At 35.9% G+C, this 25,199-nt stretch overlaps 1 protein-coding gene across 2 annotated transcripts in view; it reads right to left on the reverse strand.

Moving 5' to 3' along the window:
- SLC25A48 (solute carrier family 25 member 48) overlaps positions 1 to 21,383 on the reverse strand; it is a 131,804-nt gene extending 110,421 nt beyond the window's left edge. Inside the window, exons 1-4 of one of the 2 annotated variants that reach the window (XM_031953019.1) lie at positions 20,961 to 21,383; positions 16,113 to 16,156; positions 5,728 to 5,799; positions 945 to 1,197 (exon numbers count right to left, since the gene is read on the reverse strand). In XM_031953019.1, the coding sequence (XP_031808879.1) occupies positions 945 to 1,197; positions 5,728 to 5,799; positions 16,113 to 16,156; positions 20,961 to 20,991 (400 nt within the window). In that variant the 5' untranslated portion in view covers positions 20,992 to 21,383. The remainder of the gene's footprint in view (positions 1 to 944; positions 1,198 to 5,727; positions 5,800 to 16,112; positions 16,157 to 20,960) is intronic. The other variant, XM_031953022.1, reaches the window with a different exon arrangement.
- Positions 21,384 to 25,199: the final 3,816 nt, after the last annotated feature.

The following is a 25,199-nucleotide window of genomic DNA, read 5'->3' on the forward strand; positions in this document are numbered from 1 at the left end:
TACAATTTTCCAACACATTCTGACTTAGTTGCAATTACATTCTTGCCTTACATCCCTCTTTATGCTATGAGTACTCTGAGAATTAAGATATTATATCATTCATTAGTATAGAGTTTTGCTTGAAGAAATTAATCAGTAATCTTTGTTGAATTAATAAATGATAAAAATGGGAACATCTGCCTTTTCAAATTATAACAACAGATTTAAAAGATAGGAAAAATTATTTTACAGATGAGGAAACTGAGGTTAATTGACTTGTCTGGGATCTCACAAATAGTAAATGGTAGCTAGGTGATACAACTGATAGAATGTCAGATCTGAAGTTAGGAAGAGTCTTCTTCCTGAATTCAAATCTGGCCTCAGATACTTACTAGCTATGTGACCCCGGTTAAGTCATTTAACCCTGTTTGCCTCAGTTCCTCATCTGTAAAATGAGCTGCTGATGGAAATGGCAAATTGCTCCAGTATCTTTGTCAAGAAAACCCCAAATGGGTCATGAAGAAAGTTGGATACAATCAAAACCTGAAGAACAAGATCTGGGATTAGAATTCAGGTCATCTGACTTGAGTCAATATTCTTTCTACTATATCATTTAAAATAAAGGACATACTTGAGCAACTAGATGGCACAGTAGATAGAGCATCAGCCCTGAATTCAGGGGGATCTGAGTTCAAATCCAACTTCAGAACACAAGATATATTATCTGTGTGACCCTGAGCAAGTCACTTAACCCCAATTGTCTCGCTAAATAAATAAATAAAGAACATATTTAAAATACAAAAATTAACAATGAAAGTAATTATGTAATTTAACAATTGAATCATATATATACATACATACATATATGTATATATATATATATACACACACACACACACACAAACCAAATCTAGAAAACTGTCAAATATGAAAAGAGAAATGCAACAAAAACTTGATCTTCCTACCTTTAAGAAAGGGCTGTGTTTGCATCTGTAGCCTTATCTTAATCAGGTCCACAGGACTTCCAAGTCCTACTGAAACCACACCTGACAGCATGCTAGCCAGAATTAGATCTGACAGGGAGGGTGAATGGCTAGACTCTCCAGAGCGGTACTGTGTAAGGAACTTCTGAGTATTGCTGAAGACACCAAATACCACAGAGCTGTAGACAGCAATGCTTGCCAATGGAAAAGACATCCCTTTAAAGAATCCAGTCACCTGGCAGTGAGATAAAGTAAAAGTTAATAGGATTATAGCTTAAGCTAAATCCTAGAGAAGAGTGAAAAAAAATCTCCTTCCCTTTTCTTCAGAAGTCAAGGATTATAGGTGTAAAATAGTGTGTATCAAAAAATAGTGTATCAAACATGATGGGTATATTGGGTATATTGGGTAGTATGGAGAAACGGTTTTTATTCTTTTTCTTTTTTAATCATTGTTACTAAGAATACTTTGCTTAGAAATGGAGAGAAGAGGGAAATATTCAGAAAGGAACAGGATATTAAAAACAAGATAACAATAAAAAGAATATTAAAAAATAAAAAATTCAAGGTCTGTCTCATACTTTCCAGAGGCTCAGAAACATCAGCCTATGATCTCTATATCTTCCCTTACAGGGTAGTAATATCTGTTGTTGTTTGACCTTCATTGCAAAGAAGACAATGATATCATGGGGTAATATTTTGACTTGTGTCTAAGTTGTATTTAAGTGAGACAGGATTTACACAAAATCATCATCCTCATTCTTTCTTTCAAAGTCGTCAAAGCCTAGGAGCAAGACAAAAGTCAAGAAGCACTCTATAATGCCTGCTTCAGCTGCCTTCATGGCTGTTAGAACAAATCATTCTCATTTACCCATTCCACCAGGGGACATCTTCATATGATTGGAATAGATATCTTCCTAGCTTATTGGTTGAGTTACCCTCAATCTGTTTTAATCTGTCTGGATTGTGGTCACTATTCATGCTACAACTTCTTGGAGCCACAGGTGAAAATTAGGTGACAAGTGATTACCAAAAGTAGATGAGCAGTACTAAAAAAGGCTATTACAGGATAGTCCAAATATTGGACTGGTGGCAACCAACATTGACTTACAAGATCTTATTGTTAAATCTTTAATATGCACATTTATTCTTTGGGAATCAGCAAATGCTACAAGTGATTTGATGTTTTGTTGATTGTCTAGACTTTAGAAAGTAATAGAGGAAATGTCAATGATGCATTAAGGTATTTCAGGGATATATATTTTTTCAGACATTTTGTCATTAAACATATACCAGCATATCCCTAATGGCAATCTGACTATGAGCCATGCAGAGGAAAGTTTGTCCTTTAGCTATGTAGCCAAAGGTGTAGCATTTGATCTTTCTGCTTTACTATCCCTAGTCTAGTATAAATTGAAGGACTGAAGCTTTGTCAAAATAGTCTTACTAATATTTGCTTGCCCAGTAGAAGAAATGGTACATTAAAGAGTAAAAAAAGTCACCTATATCTACTTGGTCTCCTCTGTACTTTCTGATGGGAGTCAAGGAACACTGCTCAGTTTTTATTCACTCTGCTAAGGTATCTTTGATATAGATGTTTAAAAAAAACCACAACAGCAACAACAACAAACATGCGCTAGATACCCCAAGCCTCAAAAAATAACCACCTTAAAAACTGGAACAAGAGGTTTGGCAATTGTCAATACTGTAAAGTTACCCATACATGTAACTTATAAATAAAAGGCTATTAAAATAAAAATTAAAAGAAAGAAAGAAAATAACCCCCTTAATCTAGTTACATTTCATTTCTTTCTACATCATTTATTTCAATGAGAATCTATATGTGGGAAAGACAGTGTTTTTACTATCTAGATGAATATTTATGTTTTCTTATGTGAAAAGGACCAATATAGAATGGTAGGCAGAAAGCTATTCTTGTAATTAGGATGACCTGAATTTAAATCCTGCTTCTGACCCATATGAGCTATATGACCATCTCTAAGTCATAACTTCTCACATTCTCCTAGGTAGCTCTCTAAGATAATAAATTCCAGATGATTTGTCAATCTGTATCAATAGAAGCATATCCCATAATGTGAGCTCCCTAGACAGATAAAATTAAAGAATCAAGAAAATAATAAAAATGAAAAGCAGAAAATCTTAAGATGACCTTGGGGTAAAAGTTAAAAATCAATCTATCAATAAGCATTTATTAACACCAGAAGAACAATATACATCAATTGATGTAAAAAATTATAACTTTACTTTGAAATAAAAATTTTCATCCTACTAATTCTAATTGTTTCTATGTTTGGATTTTTAAAAATGTACTTTATCAATTGATACATTTTATCCTCAAATTCTGATTTCAGTATTAAGTACCTGTCATGGGCATAGAAAGTGGTCTAAACCTTGGGTACATGCATAGACAAAAATTAAATAGTCCCTAATCATCCACTATAAGAAGGCACACTGATTGTGGGGGAGGACTAACAGATATGAATGGAATTTTAATGAGGTCTAAAAGATGGGTTGCTGAATAATTGCTGAAAATTGTTTTTAGAATTATTAATTTCATCTGTAATTATCAAAGATACATTTTAGTCAATTTTTAGTTATATGGATTTTACATGATTTAATGAAATAGGTAGATGTACATATATGTATCTATATACATTTATATACACACATATGCATATGTATATGTTTGCTCTTCTCATTAAAGATAAAAAATATAATGAGAGGTCTCTCAGTTATGCCCAGGCACCTCAGTCTATGCTCACATGGACTATATTCCTGAATTTGCTAAATTCAGGACATATACATATACATATACACATATATGTGCATACACATAAACATGACCTAAGTAAAAAGAGCTTAAGACTCTTCAGAACCTTTACTAATTGTGAAATATTATTTTTCAATTAAATTCCTCTCTTTTTATGGATCTTCACCGTGGCAGAAGCTAAAAAACAGTATTTAGTGGGCATGCCATTTATCTTGAATGAATCTGTAGAAGTGGCCAAAATGGAGATAAGAAATGCCAGTATCACAATGAATGGAGAACTGGTTCTGGAGTCAGGGTGACCTAAATTCAAATCCAGTCCCAGACACTTATTAGAAATGTGATCCTGGACAAGTCACTTAACCCTAATTGCTTCAATTAAATATATATATATATATATAAAATGCCAGTATTTTTGAGGACTCCCCATTTATAGAAGGTTAAGCTTTGTGAGTGAAGTAAAAGTATAACAATGCAGTTTCATTGCTCAATTTTAGCAAATGGCCTTCATAAAGAGAATTACTGTGCTTCAACCTTTAAAAAATATGTGACTTTATATATGGGTATCCTTGATATCTGTGAACAGCATAACCACCTTCACCCTAATAGTTTTAATATGTTACTATGATTGAAACAATCATCACCTTACAATAAGTTTTCCAGTGATGAGTCCTTTCAAATAACAGGCATGGCATACAATATCTCACTATTCCTGCAATTGAGCCTATAAAAAGAACTACAGAAACTTAATAAAATAATATATGTTTCATCCAATTGAACCAAATGGTACAAGGCAAGCTATTTGACAGGTCTAAGTTGCCATCTTTTGATTGAGGAGACCCAAATTCAAATAACCATGTATCTTACCCAAGTTATTCAACAGTTTGTCCTAGGTACCTTATAGCTTTAAAAATGATCTTTTGCTTTTATATTCTTACTATATTTTTCCCCTTCCCTATTAAAGCAAGTCATCAATGTTCACAATGAATAATGGAAGAAAGAGAAAAAATGTAATTCGGCCAAATCAAGTCAATTACATTATATTCTGTACCTATGAGCCCCTAGTTTCTGTAAAGAAGGGAGAAAGGTTAAATGCCTTAGACTTAATTACTATATATTTTTTAAATTACTATACTACCTATAATTACTTTTAAATCTCTAGACACTCCTTCTATGTAGTTCTTAATACCAAAATGTAGCATCTTCCACCATACACAGACTTCAAAATGTTCAACTCAGCAAGCATTCAAGTACATCCTATGTACTATACTTGACACTGGGGAGACAAAACCAAACTGAAAAACAGTCCCTACCTCCAAGGGGATTACAGTAAACATATTTTAAATTTCATATTTGCATGGGAGGGGGATTTGCACATTTTCTTGTGGTATGTTTATTATTTAACCAGTTCCCTCCAATTTATAACCTTATAGTTAGGTTATAACCTTATAGTAACCTTATAAGTAACCCTTACAGTAACTTATAAGTAACCTTATAGTAACCCAAGAAATCTTATAATGATAATCAACGAGCCTTGCTCCAGAAATTAGGATGAAAAAGTATCTGCTCTGGGGATCCTCCTGTCCCAAATGAAGAAGAGATATTAATATATCAGTCCAAGGATTCACATAGGCAGAAAAGACATTTTATTAAACCTTTAAAAACAATGAGCATAGATATCACTATGGTAAAGCATATTACATGCTGAAAAATGTCCCTGGATATGCTGTCCGTTTCCTGCTTCTGTGAAACACTTCTCAATGAAAAATTTCACCACTTTCAAAGTTCTCTTACTCTGGCACTTACACATGCAAACACGTGCTCTTGCTCTCTGTCTCTCACTGTCTCTCTGTCTCTGTCTCTTTTTCTCTGTCTCTTTCTCTGTGTTTCTCTCTCTCTCTCTCTCTCTCTCTCTCTCTCTCTCTCTCTCTCTCTCACACACACACACACACACACACACACACACCCCACAGTACTTACACTTTCCTTTTTATACACAGTGAGAACACAATTTAATGTGTTTCCATATCCTGTTCCAGCTTGCAAGCGAGTCTGTTGAGAGATTTAAGAATGGTGAGATTATTATATTGTAAAATCAGGGAATGTTAGAGCTATGAGGGATTGTAGCCATGATTACTTCCAATTCCTTCATTATCTGGGTGAAGAAAGTAAGGTCTAAGAAGAGAAAACAAATTAGGTAAAGCCATTCAAATAACAGCTGGAACTAGAACTCAAATTATGGAAAGAACACAAAGTTGTAGTCTCTGTCCTCAGGGAGTTTACAATCTATTTGAGAAGATGAAACAGTTAAACATATGACAAGTTAGCTGAAAATTAAAATTATCTATAGTAACTATAAAATGAATGGAATTGACAATGTGAACAACAGGAACTTAGTTAGGGAAATATGTTGGTCTAGAGTTGCTAAGAAGAGCTTCATGAAATTAGCAAGCATTCAACTGGGCTTTGAAATTATCTCACTTCAGACTCAATAAATATAATACATCAATTCAGTAGTGAGATATCGATTCTTTTTGATCTAAGCCTATGACATAAGAGTACCCTTTTCCTATTCCCATCCCTACCAATGGCAACTGCTTCTCTTTTTCCTAATTGTTATTTCTTTATTTTTCCTCTCTTTCTTCTTTTTCTCCTACTTTTATCTTTGGAACATTTCAATTAAAATTTTTGGCAGCCATAAATTATCAAAGGTTTTTAATAGTTTAAAATGGTTTTAAGAAATTATCTGAGTATTCTAAATTTTAAAAAATTAGAAAATAGTAAGAAAAATAGAAGAAAGACTGAGAAAAGGAATTAATTGTTTGGAATAAGACATAAAACCTTACCAAAAGAACAAGCTCTCTTAAAGTATAATTAACCAAATGGAAGCCAATAACTGTGAGATAATGAGAAATATTAAAACCAAGTGAAGAGTTGGAGTGTGTAAACAAAGCATAATGTATCTCATCGCAAAAATAATTGATCTGGAAAATATTTCAAGGAAAGATACCTTAAGAATCACTGGACAACTTGAAAATCATGAATAAGGGGCAACTACGTGGCATAGTGGAGACTGGAGGACCTGAGTTCAAATCTGGCCTCAGACACTTAACAGCTGTGTACTCCAGGCAAGTCACAACTCCCCACCAAAAAAAAAAATGTACATCATATCACCAAAATAATAAAAATGATGATAATGAAACCATTCCAATCTCTCAGAACCCAAAGGAAATTTGGAAATCAAAAGAATTTGCTGGTTATCCCCTGAATGAAACCACAAAAGGAAAATTCCCAATAATATTAAAGATATTAAAAATAAAAATTTTAATATTAAAATAATATTAATTTTCGAATTGATAAATGGTTAAAGGATATGAACAGACAATTTTCAAAGAAATTAAAACCATTTCTAGTCATTTAAGAAATGCTCTAAATCACTACTGATCAGAGAAATGAAAATTAAGACAACTCTGAGGCACCACTATACAATCTCTCAGATTGGCTGAGATAGCAGGAAAAGATAGTGATAAATGTTGGAGGGGATATGGGAAAATTGGGACACTAATACATTGTTGGTGGAGTTGTAAGTTGATCTAACCATTCTGAAGAGCAATTTGGAACTATGCCCAAAAAGCTATCAAGTTGTGCATACTTTTTAATCTAACAGTGTCTTTACTTGGTTTCTATCCCAAAGAGATCATAATAAAAGGAAAAGGACAAACTTGTACATGTTTGTGGCAGCCTTTTTTTGTAGTGGCAAAAAACTGGAAGCTGAGTGGATGCCCATCAGTTGGGGAGTAGCTACATAAATTATGGTATATGCATGTTATGGAATATTATTGTTCTATCAGAAATAATCAGTAGGATAATTTCAGAAAAGCCTGGAGAGAATTAAATGACCTAATGCTAAGTGAAGTGAATAAAACCAATAGAACATTGTATACCCAGCAATAACAAGATTATGTGATGATCAACTCTGAAGGACACTGGCTCTTTTTAACAACAAATTGATTTAAGCCAATTCCAATAAACTTGTGATTCAGAGATTTATCTGCATCCAGAAAGAAGACTGTGGGGACTGAATGTGGGATCACAACATAATATTTTCACCATTTTTGTTGTTTCCTTGATTTTTTTTCTTTCTCATTTTCTTCCTTTTTGATCTGATTTTTCTTGTGCAATATGATCAATGTGAAAATATGTATAGAAGAATTGCACATATTTAACATATATTGGCTTACTTGCTGTCTAGGGAGAGAAGGGAAGGAGAAAAATTTAGAACACAAGGTTTTTAGAAGGGTTAATGTTGAAAACTATCTTTGTATATATTTTGAAAATAAAAAGCTATTATTTAAAAAAAAAAAGAACATTAAAGACAAAATCTAAAGTTTCCAGATCAAAAAGAAATACTCCAAGAAGCCAAAATGAAAGAATTCAAGTATCAAGGAATCAGACTGAGAATAAAATATAATTTTATAGTTGCCATTATCAAGATCTGGAATGCTTTGTATAAAATATTCCCAAAGGTAAGATAAAGGCTGAAAACCAATAATAACTTTTCCAGGAAAACTGATAGGGGAAAAAAATCGGTCTGTAATGATTTAAACATTCCTGATGAATAATCTGGAGCTAAGTAAAAACTATGAAATACACTCACAGGAATCTTATAGAAGAGAAATTAGACTTATTCTGTGTGACCCCAGAGGGCAGAGCCAGGAGCATAAGTAAATGTTACAAAGAGTCAAATTTAGGCTTTGATGTTTAAAACATTTTCCTAAAAATTAAAGCTGTCCAATTAGTTGCCATGTATGTTGTGATGGAGATTCCTTCTTGATGGCTAGATAGTTACAAACTGATTCCAACTCAAATTCTGTGAAATTGGAATGTGGAGTCTTGAGAAAAGAAGATTTAGGAGGTATTAAGACTTTTATCTTAAAAGCCTTAATAATTAATTATTAATTAATATTAATAAGTTATTATTAATATTATTTATTATTAATTTACTCCTGCTACTCTGTTGCATCTCTCTAAATACTGTAGTAAATTGATTCTGCCTTGCCACAGTGGTAGGTTGATATTTAAGCCTTGGAATGTTGTCAGTTTAAGGTTAATATGATAACAAGAACTTCCTGATAATTAAGGATGTCTGTCCATTGAATGATCTTCCTTGTGATGTAGTGAACTTCCAATCAAGCATACAGATACTGGATTTCCAATTGCACAGTATATTGTGGAGGGCATTTTTGTACTGTGGTGGAGGTTGCAAACATATTCTGTTTGTAGAATTTAGGCTCCTAATTGGATTCTATCATATATGTATTGAAATTTATTAAAATGAATTCTAATTATAATTAGGTAACTATTGCTAGCAATTTAAATGCCAACAGGAATGTGCATTGGCAGTTGGTATTCAGCCTTCAAGAAGCTTCTGTTTTGCTGAAATAAACAAATCTCTTCTTGTGATGACCTCAGGAATTCAGGGTAAGGGAAAATCTTCAATCTTTATTCTCAGTAGAGGTGAAGAAGGATCGGAGGTGAAGGAGGATCGGAGGTGAAGGGGGATTAGCAATGTCAGCAGCTGCATCAAGAAGCCAGCCAGACCAGAAGTCAGCCAGACCAGAAACCAGCCAGACCAGAAGCCACTCAGCTGTTCCTTTCCCCACCTCTCTTCCTGCCCCTTTGCCTCCATCTACCAAAATTGTCATTTCCTATACAACACATCAGGACTTACACAAAGAATGGGTGGGGGCCATTCTTTCTCCAAGCATATATATTAATAGAGTATGGTGCAATTACTATTTAGCCTCATGTGCTTGGGACCTCAGTGCCTCAACTCGAGCTTCAGCCCATTACATCTCCAACTTTCTTTTGTTTTAGAACACAGGTGGTCATGCTATCCCTGACTCCTCCTACTTTCACTGAAGAAGTCTCCAGTGACAAGGAACTTGGGTGAGTATAATAGACAAACAGGAAACTTATTTTCTTAAATACTAAACTAGTAACCTTTTTTTGACTGAAATGGGACAGATGCTAACTAAAGATTCTCCATCCTCCCCTCCCCCAACTCCTTCAACCACACCCAGGAGTGGCTCTATAGAAAGCATGCTTAAGCTGATAGAAGAGCAAGGGCTACTTATAACTTGGAAACAGATAGCTAGACTTCTGAGTACATTAAAACGCACCTCCCCTTGGTTCTCAGAGGAAGAGCAAATCTCTCGAGATAATTGGACATTAATTGGGCAACAGTTCTCTGCATATTACAACAAAAACGGTTCTCATTCAATTTCAATCCAGGCATTCTATTTATACAATATAATACAGTTGGCCTTAAAAAACCCTATAATTCCTAGAAGAAAGAGAAAAAGCTCTACAAATAGCCAAATGGGGAAGCCTAAGATAAAGGAGGAAGACAATGAAGAGATTAATGACCATATCCCCACAGGGCATGGAGACTTAAGTGAGGCTTAAGGGTGTGGTGAATCTGAGGCAGCTTCAGCCCCACTTAAGGAACAGGTAACCCTCTGGGATGGAGGGAGGAGGGGTAGTGGGGGGGGGGGCAGTGACAGCACCAGCACCTCCCCCTCAACATCCAACTACTCCTATAACTAGATTGCAAAAGGGACTAATTAAGGCCAAAGCAGAAGGGATTGATGTAGCAGAACTCCAACATCACATTTTTCCTGTAATACAACAGTTTAATTCTTCAGGTCAAGAAAGTAGAAAATACTTCCTTTTGACATAGAAATCCTCAAAGATCTGAAAAAGGCTTACACTCTTTATGGGGCTACATCAGCTTATGTTAAGATGTTATTACAGAATTTGGCTTTTGAAATCTTGACCCCTAATGACTGGAAATCTATAGCAAGGGTATGCCTAGAACCTGGACAAAACTACTTGTGGCTTTCTGAATATAGTGAGCTCTGTAGGATACAAGCCCAACAAAATAGTCAAAGTGCAGGTCATGCTGCAATCACCTATGACCTACTAACAGGTGTAGGTTCCTATGTAGACGTTGCAGTACAGATTAATTATTCCATAGCAGCATATGAGCAAATTGCTGCTAATGCTATCAAAGTGTGGGCTTCGCTCCACAATAAAGATGACAAGGGTGAGGCCTTCACAAAAATAAAACAAGGGCCAAATGAACCCTTTGCTGACTTGGTGGGACATTTGCAGACTGCTATCACAAGAACTAATGAGGAAAATGCATCAACAGACATTTTGATAAGGCAACTTGCTAAGGAAAATACTAATGAGGTTTGCAGGAGAATTATACTAGGACTGTGTAAGGATGCTCCTTTAGAGGAGTTCATAAGGCGCTGTGCCACAGTGGGCACAAATGCCTTTTATAGCCAGGCTATGATGCAGACTTCGCAAGATCCTAACATGGGAAGACAGGGTCCCTTCTGGCAAAGGACTTCCAGAGAGACTTGTCAATGCTTTCAGTGTGGTAAAGTAAGGCATCTGAAAGCTCAAAGTTAATATAGAGACAGAGTGAGAAAACAGGGTGGGAGAACAAGACCCAATACCCCATGTCCAAAATGCAACAGAGGCTTCCATTGGGCCTCAGAATATAGACAGGTTCAGGGAAATGGGATGAGGGGCCCAGACCCAGGGCCCCAGGCAAAATAACACTTGGAGCATAATGGTAGCCAATGTACACCCAGAGAGTGCCTAGAAGTCCAATACCCAGACATGACTAATCAGCCAGGAAACCATATGAGGGGAGAAAGGGATTACACAATCAATCAGCCAGGAAGCAACCTGATGGGAGAAAGGGATTACAATTAGGGAGAATAGAGTTGCATGCAGCTGGGACAACTGAGATACCCCCTAGAGAGGTGAAATCTGTTCCTTTCCAGCCTATGGATTCCTTGCCTCCAGGCACAGTAGGCTTGACCATTTCACCTCCTTTTTTGTACATACAAAACAGTGTCCATCCACACACTGATGTGGGAAACTGGGGAATGTATAGATGATATCCCAGTCACTAATACAGGGAGACAATGTGTGACTTATCACCCAGGAGAAGTAGTAGCATCAATTTTACTCATACAGAATCCTAATAAGCAACCTGGTGATAGTCACCCAGACTCTGACTCCAGACCACAAAATCCAGGAGTATACTGGACATCAGCTATAACAACTGACCGACCTATGCTCACGATCTATATAAATGGCCTACCATTAGAAGGATTGGTAGGCACAGGTGCAGATCGTACAGTCATTTAGAGGTGCCAATTGGCCCAGTCACTGGCCAAAGATTAAAGCAGACACCTACATGTCTGGCGTAGAAGGATCAATAGCAGCTGAAGTTAGTGCTGCCCCTATGAGATGGACTTTTGAAGGCAAAACAGGAGTTTTTACTCCTTTTATAGTTGAAAAAATCCCTATCAATCTGTGGGGAAAAGACATTTTACAGCAATTAGGATTAAAAATGAGTACTTCGGTTTTTTAGGCAGGGCTGCTGTTGAAAGCCTGCCAACACTTTCACCTGTTCCTATCCAATGGAAAACTGCTACACCAGTGTGGATAGAACAGTGGCCTTTAGGTAGTGATAAAATTCAGGCCTTATTAGATAGGAGCAGCTCGACAAAGGACACTTACAACCTTCTCTAAGTCCTTGGAATTCCCCAGTGTTTGTTGTAAAAAAGAAATCTGGAAAATGGAGGATGTTAACAGATTTAAGAAAGGTGAAACTATGGGAACTCTTCAGCCTGGACTTCCATCTCCTACTTAATTGCCTAGAGAATTGCCTCTTTGGGTCACAGATATTAAGGATTGTTTCTATTTATCCCTCTGGAGAAGGAGGATATGAAAAGATTTGCCTTTTCAGTGCCTAGCGTTAACTTAGTTGAGCGTTATAAAAGATATGAATGGACAGTTTTGCCACAGGGAATGAAAAACAGCCCCACGTTGGGCGCCAAATGTGATGACCGCGTATTTAAAAATCAACCTGAGTCAGGAATTCAGGTTAAGGGAAAATCTTCAATCTTTATTCTCAGTAGAGGTGAAGAAGGATTGGAGGTAAAGGGGGATTGGAGGTAAAAGGGCATTAGCAATGTCAGCAGCTGCTTCAAGAAGCCAGCCAGACCAGAAGCCAGTCATCCCAGAAACCAGTCTGTTGTTCCTTTCCCTGCCTCTCTGCCTCCACCTACCAAAATCATCATTTCCTATACAACACATCAGGACTTGCACAAAGAGTGGGCGGGGGCCATTCTTTCTCCAAGCATATATATTAATAGAGTATGGTCCAATTACTATTTAGCCTCACGTGCTTGGGACCTCAGTGCATTAACTTGAGCTTCAGCCCATTACACCTTCTGGCAAAAATGCAATAGTTTCAATAATGGTAATTTTTTATAGGCCGAGGTGCTAAGTCGCTGAAATAGAGACAATGCTTATGTACTTAGTTCACACCTTTAAGAGAGTTCATACATTAGTTCACATCCTTGGAGTTCACACCTTTGGGAGAGTTCACACATTGGTTCATACTTCAGAGTTCACACCTTTAAGAGAGGATATATAAGGAAGAGTTCCCACAAGCCCAAGAGAGACTTTGGGAGAGTCACAAGTCTAACCCACAATTCCACTCTCTGGGAGGAGGAGTCAACATTCATTCCAACTTCAATCTTTGTGCTGGCTGGAGACAGAGGGAGCTGGAGGCTTAAGTTGACAGAGGAAAAGGACTAGCAACAAGCGCTCTTGGAACCAAGGAGAGAGATAGGCCTCCAAGAAAGCTAACCGGGCTATTTTGAAGGAAACAATAAAGGATCTGGACTTTACCAGCTGGCTGCATTTGAGGTGATTATTACTCAGAATTGGAACTAAGGCTGCCTCCAGAAGCCCCCCAAGAAACCTGCTCCCAGAAAAAGATCATATTTTAGAGAAGAGAATATTACAGTAATTGATGAGCATTTTTATGTTATAACCTGGTAGGTAGCACAAGTAATGCTGGTTCAAATTTTTTTGGGGGGGGATTTCTAGACTTGATGTCACCTGATTTTGGTTGAGGGAACTTCCGCAACCAAACCAGATCAATAATTCATCTTTAACTTCTAGTCTTAGAAAATTATTTAGGTAACTAAGTGGTTTGTCACTAAATGACTTGCCATAGTCACATAGCATCCGTGGCAGGATAGGTCTTCATGACTCCAAACTAGCAGGTTCTCTATCTGCCTTTCAACTTGAAATTTCTAGAGGATTCCTCAATGATGAGAAATATTTAAGAAGTGACATAGCCAGGATGCAAACCTAGATCTTTTGATGCCAATTCTAGAATTCTTTTTACTACCTTCCACTGTGGTTAAGAGAACATTGATTTGTTTTTCTACAGGAAACACCCTTCAGGTTTACACATTACAATATTCAACAAGAGCAAGAGCTCCTTAGACATAATTTATTCCACTCATAGGGCACCAAGGCACTATGACATTCTTTCCTTGCATAGTAAGCCCTTCACAGGGTTTGACCATTCTCCATCATGCTCCATGTACCTTATCTTTATTTTCAGGTTCATTAAATTAAAATTGTCAGCATGAGAGACATGGAGAAAGAATACAAGCTAAAAAGGCAATTGAAGTTCCAAGTATAAAACAAACCAAAAGATTTCTAAAATCCAGGACATCTTAGTAGCATCAACAAGTTCAACTTTGGCCAAGGTTGAAACAAATAAAGCATAATACTAAGTTAGTATTGTTTCCTTTCCTTTTATATAACAATGAATTATTTCTATCTAAGAATGTTCCAGAATGCATTTAAACCATAAACAGTTGATCAATTAATCACCAAGAATTTATTTTGCATCAAATATGTAACAAGCACTGTAATAGATGCTAAAGGTATAAAAGTAAAAGTGAAGTAGTCCCTTCTCTCAAGAATCTTACATTCTATAGAGTAAAATGATGAGCATGATAACGATGATAACTAGTATTTATATAGCACTTTAAGGTCTACAAAGCATTTTACATGTGCTATGTAATAGACATGCTATGTAATAGCATTACATATTACATATGTAATAGATATAACATTTATGTATTCCCTTTGCATATGTTAGGCATTTATAAATATATGTAATATTTGCATCATTAGTACAAGGTTAACAGGGAGAGAAAAATAAGAACTGAGGGATCAAGAAAAATCTTTTAGAATGTAATGCTTTTATAAGAAGATATGTATTATAAGAGGTGGAGATGAGAAGGGTACTCCCTTCTGATGTACTCATCATAGGCAAAGGGAACACAGCAGAAGAAACACTATTGTGTGTAAAGGATAGAAAGAAGGCAGGTATTACTGGTTAACAGAATGTATGGAGGGGAGAATATATACTAAAATATACAAAATCTAGAAAGGAAGCCTAGAGCTAGCTTCTCAAGAAAGGAGTTTGAATATCCTGTGCTATTTAGAATGATAAAATAGAGAAAGAAATTATGGTGGTGGTGGTGGTGGTGGTGGTGGTGGGGAAACAGACTGGATTTGAGACCTGAGTCTGCTGCTGGACAAGCTCTATATTCCTTCCCAGATCTAAATCCTAAGCACTGACCCCAGGACTCTGCAAGGAATGTAATTTGCAAACTTTTAAAATCTTATAGTAATACATAAATCAGAGACTATTGATGTCATTTCAATATGACCCACTCACTAACTATTTACATTTAGGCATGCAACTTTAGTCATTTGGTCCTAATCTCTGCTTTTTCAGCCATAAAATGAGGATGATGATATTTGTACTTGTTCCACAGAACAGTTGTGTGGATTACATGAGACAATAGATACAAGGTGATAAATAAATGCATGTCACTTTATTTATTAGAAAGCTTGAAGAAAAAAGTTATCTGTCAACTAGTCTACTACATTAAATACTTAAGTGCCTATTACTATAATAAGTGCCTAGTATGTGACAGTCACTGAAGTTACCAAAGAAAAGAAGGGTAAAAAAACCCATCCCTAATTTCCAATAACTCACTATATAATAGGATACAACATGCAAACAAGTACTTACAAACAAAACATATAGAGTCAGTCGGAGGTAATCTCAGAGGGAATGCACTAAGGAGGTTTAGCAAAACTTTCTTGCAGAAGTAGGACTTCAGGTAAAGCTTAAAGAAAACCAGAGAAACCAAGAGGCAGAGATGAGAAGAAAGAGAATGTCTGAGAAAAGAAACTAGAGCTTCTAGACAGGAGGTTTCTTTGACTCTTACAGGGAGACATTCTGGGTTAGATTTCCTATAGGGGACAGTGCAACATACCCCAGTGCTCCTCACCCATACATCTTATAAGTATCAGAAAACATTAAGTCAGTAAGATCCTTATCTTACATAGCAGTTATTCTTTACTTTTCAAAAGTACTGCATTGTCCATACCTTAACTGTGTCCAGAGGATGACCCACAATAACACTTGTAGCACCTGTAAATGAAAAGAAAAACAACACAAGATAGTGACTCCTGACTCCTCACTTAATTCACAATGTTGAATGACAAATCAGTTTAGGATCCATCCACAGAATCAATAAGGTGTAAACTTTGCAAAGGGGACATCTCTGTACCTCACACATAGTTGTAGGCATTTATAGTTTAAAATTAGCTTTAAAATACAAAAAAATACATATAAACATGAATAAGGGCAGGAATCCACTTCTACAGTAATTTATAGCTATCATATCTACAGTTTGCTAAATATGGAATACTCATATTAGAGGATGTGACCAAGAAGAGCTAAATTAAATTAACACATAAGAGATTAAGCCATTAAGAGATCTTTTAAGAGATCTCTTTCTTCACACAATAAAACTTGTAACCTACATTTGGGATGTTGATAAGGAGAGAGTATTGCCTCACCCAAGGGATACTATAGATCCCACTCTAAATCAAGGGCATTTCATCAAAGGAATCCTTAAATACCAGTTTTGTACTAGCCAAAATTATTTTGAATTTTTTTTATAAATGTTTTTATTCATTCATTCATTCATTCATTAGAATATAAGTTCCTTGAAGGAGAGATTTTTTTCAGGTTATTTTTTTTTGGGGGGGGAATTAGAGAAGGTCTTTGCATTCTTTACTAGTACAGTGTCTCAGCACACAATAGTTATATATTCAATTCTTGACATATATAACCTCTTCAGATACAAAATAAAGGTCTCATTCATTAACCATATTAACTTGATCAGACTATGTACACTATGTACAAACTTGAGACTTCATCAAAGTTTTATATGTGGCATGAGTGAGGATATTTATACCTAACATTGCAAAAGAGATTCAAGGCTAAAATAACACTTTTTAATATTACTAATAAATCTTAATCCCCACATTGGGCCTCATTTGTGAAATAAGCATGTTGAACTGGATGACTTCTGTAGCTCTCTATAATCTCTGATCTTATGATGCTAAGATTATCAGTCAACTGTTCCAGGTCAAAGAGGTAATAACTTGCAGACCTGGGATTTGAACTTCTGTCCTTTGTTTCTAAATAAGGATCCTGTTTTCTCCCTAGATTTTTGGGACATTGCTCTCTCTTGATTTTTTTCCATCTTTTTGATCAATAATTCTTTATCTCTTTTGCAGTATCATCATCCTTATTTTGATCCCAGTGCTTCAGTATATTCTAGGGACACCTTTTCTTTTTTTCTTTTAGTACTCTCTCTTAATAGTCAGCTCAAGTTGGGTCAAGTATCATCCCTTGTAGATAAGTTCTGAGTCCCAGTATCATATCTCCAATATCTCCACCAGATTGTCCCATAGACACCTTAAATTCTATGTATCTAAAAAAGGATTGATTACCTTCTTTCTCCTAAACTAAACCATTCTTCTAACTTCCTTTTTTTCTCTTAAGGATACCACTATATTTACATTAACTAAGATATGAAAACCAAGAGTTATACTTGACTCTCCATTTTCTTTCACACCCCCAAAATCAATAAATTGCTAAGTTCTGTTGATTCTGCTCTTATAGTATGTCACATATTTATCCTCTTTACTTATTTCATCACTATTCAAATTCAAGTCCTTATTATCCCTTACTTGGACTATTATAGTTTTTTAATTTTTCTTGCTGTCTGCAAGTCATTCCCCCTCACTAATCACATAGTTGCCAGATCAATATTCCTCAGTGATTGATCATGTCATTCCCCTACTCAAAAGGCTCTAGTGGCTTCCTATTGTCTCTAGAACAAAGTATAAGAACCTTACTCGTCATTTAAAACTCTTCAAATATTTTTTTTTATCCATGCTGATAATACATTACTTTCCATTATGTACTCTTGATTTTAGCCAAACTGGTCTATGGCTTTTCCTTACATATGACATTCATTTCCCACATGTATGCTTTTGCACTGGACTCAAAGATGATTCTCTATAACTTTTATGCATCATTTCAGGGTTCTTCCCTTTAGGGCCAACTGCTCTAGAATGTAGACAACTCTTTAAATACTTAAAGCCAGTTAATATGTGTCTCACAAATCTTTTCTTGCCCAAATTAAATAGAGAAGCTAAAATAAGGATCTTTTCTGTTTGTAGTCATTTTAAAAAGTACTTTGAATGTAGCACATATTTACTAATCTATTTATGTCTTTTGTCTCTCCAGAAGAATTCAATATCCTTGAGGTCAGACAGTAGTTCAATATTATCTTTTAGTTATCCTATGTGGCAGAGGTGAAGAGGTAATGCATTACAGGCATGGTAGTCAACCTACCAAAAGCATGGGAAAAGATATTGGAATGTAGGAATATTGTGTGTAATAACAAGAAATCCAATATGACTGGAACAAAGTGAGTAAAGGATTCACATCCTTTATCAAATATTTGAAAAGGGAATGCAGATACAGAGTGAAAAGCACCTTAAATATCAAAATGTAGGGATTTTTATTTGATCCTTAAGGTAATAGGGAAACACTAGAGCTTACTGAGCTAAGGAGTGAAATAGCCAAACTCATGTTTTGAAATACAATTTTAATAATTGTATGGAGGATAGATTGGAGAGAAGAAACACTAGATTAAGGGAAAATGATGAAATTACTGCAATAATCAAGGTCAGATATAATGTGAGCCAAAATTAGGGTAGTATTAACGTGAGTAGAAAGAAGGAAATAATGGAAAAGATGTGGACAGAGATTATAAGATTTAAGGAGTCAGGGATAACTTTAAGATCATAGACCTTAGTGATTGGAAAGATAGTCAATGCAGGTAAGTGGAAGAGAGGTGATTCTGAAGAAACAGTGAGTTCTATTTTGTATATATTAAGTTTGAAATTCCTAGAGCACATCAAGTTTGAAATGTCCAAGAAGTGTATATTAATGTGGGCCAGGGATCTCAGAAGAGAATCTGAGATTAGATAAATAGATCTGGAAGTATACATATGCCTGCATCACAGATGCTTATAAATACAGCCTAACATGTTCTTTCTTATTCTTAGGTTCTTATTACTGTTGAAAAATATTTTCCTCTACTAATACCTATACTTTTCTTGATATCTTATATATACAATATGTTTACAACTGAGGAAGGCATCGTAGAATGATGGAAAGAACACTGAAAAATGGTGTCATAGGACCTAATTTCAAATCCCAGTTTTGATATGTGATCTCTTTTGATACATAGGCAAATCAGTTCATATCTCTGTGCCTCAGCTTCCTTATTTGTAAAATTAATGACCCCTAAGATCCCTTCCAACTCTTCATTTATGATTCTCCTTAACTTCCACATAAACTTCACCTACTCTAATTGACACCATCTTCACGGCAATCTGACTGCTGGCTCAGGGGCATTACCGTGTATGCTAGAAGCTAGGAGCACTTTCCTGAAGATGACTGATAAAGAATTTCTCTCATGAGGTGAGTGAAGATAAAAGTAATTAAGAAAGGGAAAGAGAAAATGGGAGCATAGAAAATAGGCCGAAGAAGAGAAGAGCCAGAAAGGACCTGTTCAGTCAGAAGAAAAGTAAATGAATCACTGAGAAAGGAAAGAGAGTTTAGTGCATAATAGAGAGCACAGAAGAAAAAAAGAGTCCAGTCTTTCTAATGTCCTTTTGACTACTTTCCAGGCATAGCTTTCTCCTCTATTGGAGGGGAACAGAGCCATGGAGAAGAATGGGGAATATGGCCAAGTGTGCTTGAATGAATAGTTATTTTAGGAAAGAGAACAAATGAAGGCAACTACATGGTCCAGAGGACGCTAAACAATAAAATAGTCTTGAAGAAATATTGGAGAAAATTAAAAGGCTTAAATAAGATTAGCGATGGGAATGGAGAAGGGGGAAGGAAAAGAGGAGTTGACAAATGAGGAAAAGACAGAGTTTTTTGAGGAGGAGAAAGGGTTTTCTCAAAGTTAACAGGAAATCAGACAGGTTTCTGCAAGCTTTTTAAAATGTCAAACCAAGCCCCCAGATACTTCAGTAACAGTGCCAGTTTGAACTTTTAGATAATTTGACTGCATGCTACCTCCTTGCCAAAACTTCTGGACTAATTTATGCTGGTGATATAGCTATCTCACTTAGCTTCAACCTGATCTATCTTTGATTAGACCTTTTAGACTCCATCAGTCTCCCAAGGGAAGCACTAGCTCTTCCTCTCCTCTAACTGCCATAAAATGGGAATTCTGAAGGTATCCTGGAAGCTAGTAGCACCACCCCTCAGTAAAGGGTGCAGTCAACACTACACATCGTCAAAAGACTCATGTCAGATTTCTGATGAGTCAGAGGATACTTATCAAGATTTCCCATTGGCAATCAGATATGTCCAGTCATAAAAGGGTGTGTATTTTAAAAAGCCAGTCTATTGGCTGAGGACTCTTACTAGGAGTTTAATGATTAGACTATTATTCCACATAAATGGGATTTTTTAAGTTAAAAAGTAACGGTTTAAAAAGGTTTAATGTTTTCCAATTTTTTTTTTTTCTTATTAAGGTGAAAGTCTGGTTAGGTGTCCTCCTTAGATACAGTACACAAACACCACCTGGAAAAGGTACTTAAGGCTATAAATCTCTAAATATCTGACCCTGTGGCAAATTTATTCTGATTTCCAACAGCCTAATGACATATTCAGTCAAACTTGCCCTGAAATGCACATATGCTAATTACCTTACACCTTGTCTAATTCATAAAGTCCTTCACCGTCAACTCTCCTACCCACTCTGGGCCAGAGTTCAATAACATCACTTTCCTACCCCTTTCCCATTGCTGATATTTAGATCCCGGGAATTTCCAAAAAGCAAACTTACCCCCGATCCAGCCAGCCAAAAAATCTTCCATAACGTAGCAATGTCGTTCCAATTCCACGTGACAATCTATGTGTTTGTTTATTTTGAAAGGGTGCAGGGAAATAAAGTGGACAGATAGAGGTGGTGGTGATAGAGAAGCCTTTAGAAGTTTACAAGCCCCATTCAGCTTCCTTTGCACGTGCAGCCCGTTAGCGATCCAGCCTCGGGCAGCTGAGATAAAACCCGGGGGTTTCTCCAAATCCGTGCCTGGTTCGGAGTTATCCTACTGCGTGTCTCTTTCTACAAGTTTCGAGGAACTTAGAAGTAGCAGAGCAGACGCTTCCCCTCTCTCACAGCATGTCTCAAAGCAGCTCACCGCTGGAATTCACAGAACGCCCCTGGACCTTAAAGGCACAGTACCCGGACCTAAGCAATTATCCGGGCAGGGCCTGTACAAAGCACCCCTTGGCACAGAGTTTATGTTGAAAGAGAAATTCATACAATCTATCCCACCACAACCGGCATGCCTGCAAACCGCCATATGAAGAAAATGCCCACTCTTGTAATTTGAAGCTCTGTAAAAAATAGGCAAAGATTAAGATCCTCGAAGTGTCTTCAGGGTTAATTTCTGAAGTTGATACAGTGGTGGATAATAAAATATCTCACTCCTCAAAGTGGAGAGACCAGTAATTACTAAGGGAAAAAGTCATTTCTGAAATTAATCTCTTTCACTTCTAACCAAGAAAAACAAAACCCCAAAGTCCTGACTGAACCAGTGATTCCATTTAACAACTGAAATTCTACAACTTTTTCCCTTAGTAGGGAAGTTGTTGTAGAATTTAAGATTAATTTCAGAAATGACTTCAGTAAAAATCTTGCAAATAAAACTTTTATCTAATGGATTTTTTTTCAAAGTCAGAAGGTTCAAGAATTCTGAGTTAATGTCATTTCAAACAAAAATATTGTTCTATTTTTATTTAATTTTCTAAACACCACATTCTGAGAGATGATCATAGACCCAATCTTAATCCTAGGAGTGTGGTAAAAGTCAAACACGATAATAAATATGTACAACACTTTGCAAACCTTAAAGTACTTGCATAAATGTTTACCTCTATTATTATTACATTAAAATTGCAAACTAAAATTCAGGCAGTTGCCTATATATTAGGGAATAGTTTAACAAATTGTGGCACATGGCTGTTGTCCTTCATGCTCAAAGAAAAACAACCAAAATGACATCAATATGTCAAGGATCAAGGTACAGTGTGTCAGACTGTGACTGGTCAAACCAATATAAACTCAGAAAACTTTACTACTGGCCAGGCACCAACAGTCCATATAAATATTTAAAGTAAAGATACCTCTAAATTTTCACATCTCACATTTCTTTTGAGCTCCAGCAATTTTGCTTTGCAAAAACACAGCGCCTTCTTTAATGTGGGCTAGCCATTCTGACAAGATCCTATGCCAGTATCTCCCATTTCTCACAACCAATTTCAAAGTTCCTCAGAGAAATCTTGAGGGTATCCTTGTATTTCTTCTTTTGACCTTGATGTTTAGCACTTGTCTTGTGTGAGTTCTCCATAAGATAATCTTTTAGGCAAAGGCATGTTTGCTATTTGAACACCATCACTAGCCCATTGAAATTGGATTCTCTTCTGTAGAGTTTGAATGCTTGACAGTTTAGCTCAAGAAAGGATTTGGTATTTGGTACCTTATTTTGCCAGGTGTTCTACAGAATCTTCCTGAGTCACTTTAAATGGAAGTGATTCAGTTTCCTGGCATGGCAGTAGTATATTGTTCAGATTTCATAGGTATATAACAATAATTTCAGCACAACAACTCTGCAGACCTTCAGTTTGGTCTCCTCTCCTGTACTTTTCTTTGGAGCCTCCCCAATACTGAGCTGGTTTTGGCAAAAGCGATGACAGCCTCATCAGTCATGTGTGAATATAATGGAAATAATGAACCTGATGAATAAAGGAACATCGGTTGATTGAAATAAACTGTTGAAAAGCAAAGTAGGAGGAACCAGGAAACCAGTAACGTAATTGAAAGAAAAAAAGCCAGAAAACAATTTAAACTGAATGTTGAGACCAAGTTTGGCCCCCTGATAAAATATTTGAGATGTTACCTCTATTTGCTCCTTTCTAGAAGTGGGTTATAGATTCAAAGATTTGAATCATTACACGAAATCCTGGTATCTTGCTGTTGTTTGCCTCTGAAAGCCTGTTTCTCTTGGAGGGATTTGATTAATATTTTAGCAGATACTGTCCATCAAGTTCTTGTTCTATATATGAAGGATTTCAGAGTTCTGCTCCTCCTAAAATGGCAGACTATTCCTAAGAAGGATCATAAATTGGACTTTTCTCCAGCAATGGCCATCATCCATGAACTGGGTGATTTCTTGGTCTGGAATATAGCTTGCATCTACCCAGGGAGAATAAGGGCAATGGCCTGTTGAATATACCTTTTATATCACCTGATATATCCGACTTTTCATGGGGAAGAAAACCTCTCCTTTGTTACTAATTGTACTTATAAGAATCAGGAAGAAGAGAAGCTAAACTTTAGCCAGGCATTCAAATACCTTTTCCAAACAACCGATAAGATGAAAGACCCCATCAAAGTTAAAATAATCACTAAAAAATAAGGATTCTGTATAAGTTATTACAGAGGAAGAGATTCAGTTCTTATATGCAGCAGTTCTAGAAATCTACCTTGAGAAAATTCACTACTCACCTTTGCCTCCCAAAATACCTGACTTCAAAACTCGGTTCAGATATCTCTGTCTCTCTCTGCCATCCTCAGTTTGTGTGTGTGTGTCTCCCTCCCTCCTTTCCTCCTTCCCTCTCTCCCTCCTTTCCTCCTTTCTTTCTTTCCTCCCTCCCTCCCTTCCTCTCTCTTTCTCTCTCCCCCCCTTTTTTCTCTCTCTTTGAGTCTCTCTGTCACTGTCTGTCTCTGTTTCTAGCTCTATTTCTCTTTGTCATTGTCTGTCTCTCTGTCTCTATCTCTCTCTGTGTGTCTGTGTCTCTGTGTCTCTGTCTTAGTCTCTGCCTCTCTCTCTTGTTTGTTTTACAAATTGGAAAGTTTGTATCAGTCCTGCTTCAAGTAAATCTGTTGGAACCATTTTTTCCAACAGCATGTACTTACATGACATGTTATGTTGTACTGGTAATTCTTACAATTTATCAAACTTTTTCATTATTGCTATAATATCTGTTATGGTGATTTGGTCAGCGATTTTTGATGTTACTATTGTAATTGTTTGGGAGTACCATGAACAACATCCATATAAGATGGCAAATCTAATCAATAAGTATTCTGTGTGTTCTGACTATTCTACTAACCATTCTTCTATTCCCCACTTCTCTCTCTTATCTCAGATCTCCTTATTCTCTGAGATATAATTATATTGAAAATAGTTCAATTAATAACTCTACAATAGTCTCTAAATATTCAAATGAAAAGAAGAATCAAGTGATTTGACAAACTTGTTGATTTATTTTAAGAAATTGCCAAAACCACCCCAAACTTTAGAAATCAATCAGCAGCCTTCAGTCAAATCAAGCTTTCCTACTAACAAAAAGACCACTGTGTGGTTAGTATTTTTTTATTAATAAAAAATTTTTAAATTAAGATACATAGATTTTAGACAGTATTATGTCTAAAATCTATGTATCTTAATTAAAAATTTTTTTATTACATTTACATTTAATAGATTACAGTGGAGTTTATATTATATAGAGAGAATATATACATATCTATGTATACTATAATACAGCATAAACATTGGAAAACCAAAAAAGAATTGTGACTTGCTTTATTACAATATATGTTTTATTGTAGTAGTCTGGAACTAAACTTGCAATATCTCCAAGGTATACCTATAATAGTTCATTAATAAGCACATACTCAATTTATTTGAACCACATTTTAAAACTAATATAAAGACATTTCATAAAATTTATAATTAAGAAATTTCAAAACCAGGCTCAGTTATATCTGAGTTCTGTGGCACAGTGGATAGAGTGTATGATATAAAGTCAGGAATACTTGAGATAATATTTGACCTTGAGTTCAAAGTTGACCACATCTGTGTGATCCTAGCCAAGTCAATTAATTTCTGTTGGTCTCAGTTTCCTCATTTGCACAATAGAGTGCTAATAATATTCATCTTCCAAGGTTGTTTTGAAAATCAAATAAGATAATAATTGCAAAAGCACTTAGCACATGCCTGGCATTTAGTAAAACACT

Source organism: Sarcophilus harrisii, chromosome 2, assembly GCF_902635505.1.
Source record: "Sarcophilus harrisii chromosome 2, mSarHar1.11, whole genome shotgun sequence".
Taxonomy (NCBI): Eukaryota; Metazoa; Chordata; class Mammalia; order Dasyuromorphia; family Dasyuridae; genus Sarcophilus; species Sarcophilus harrisii.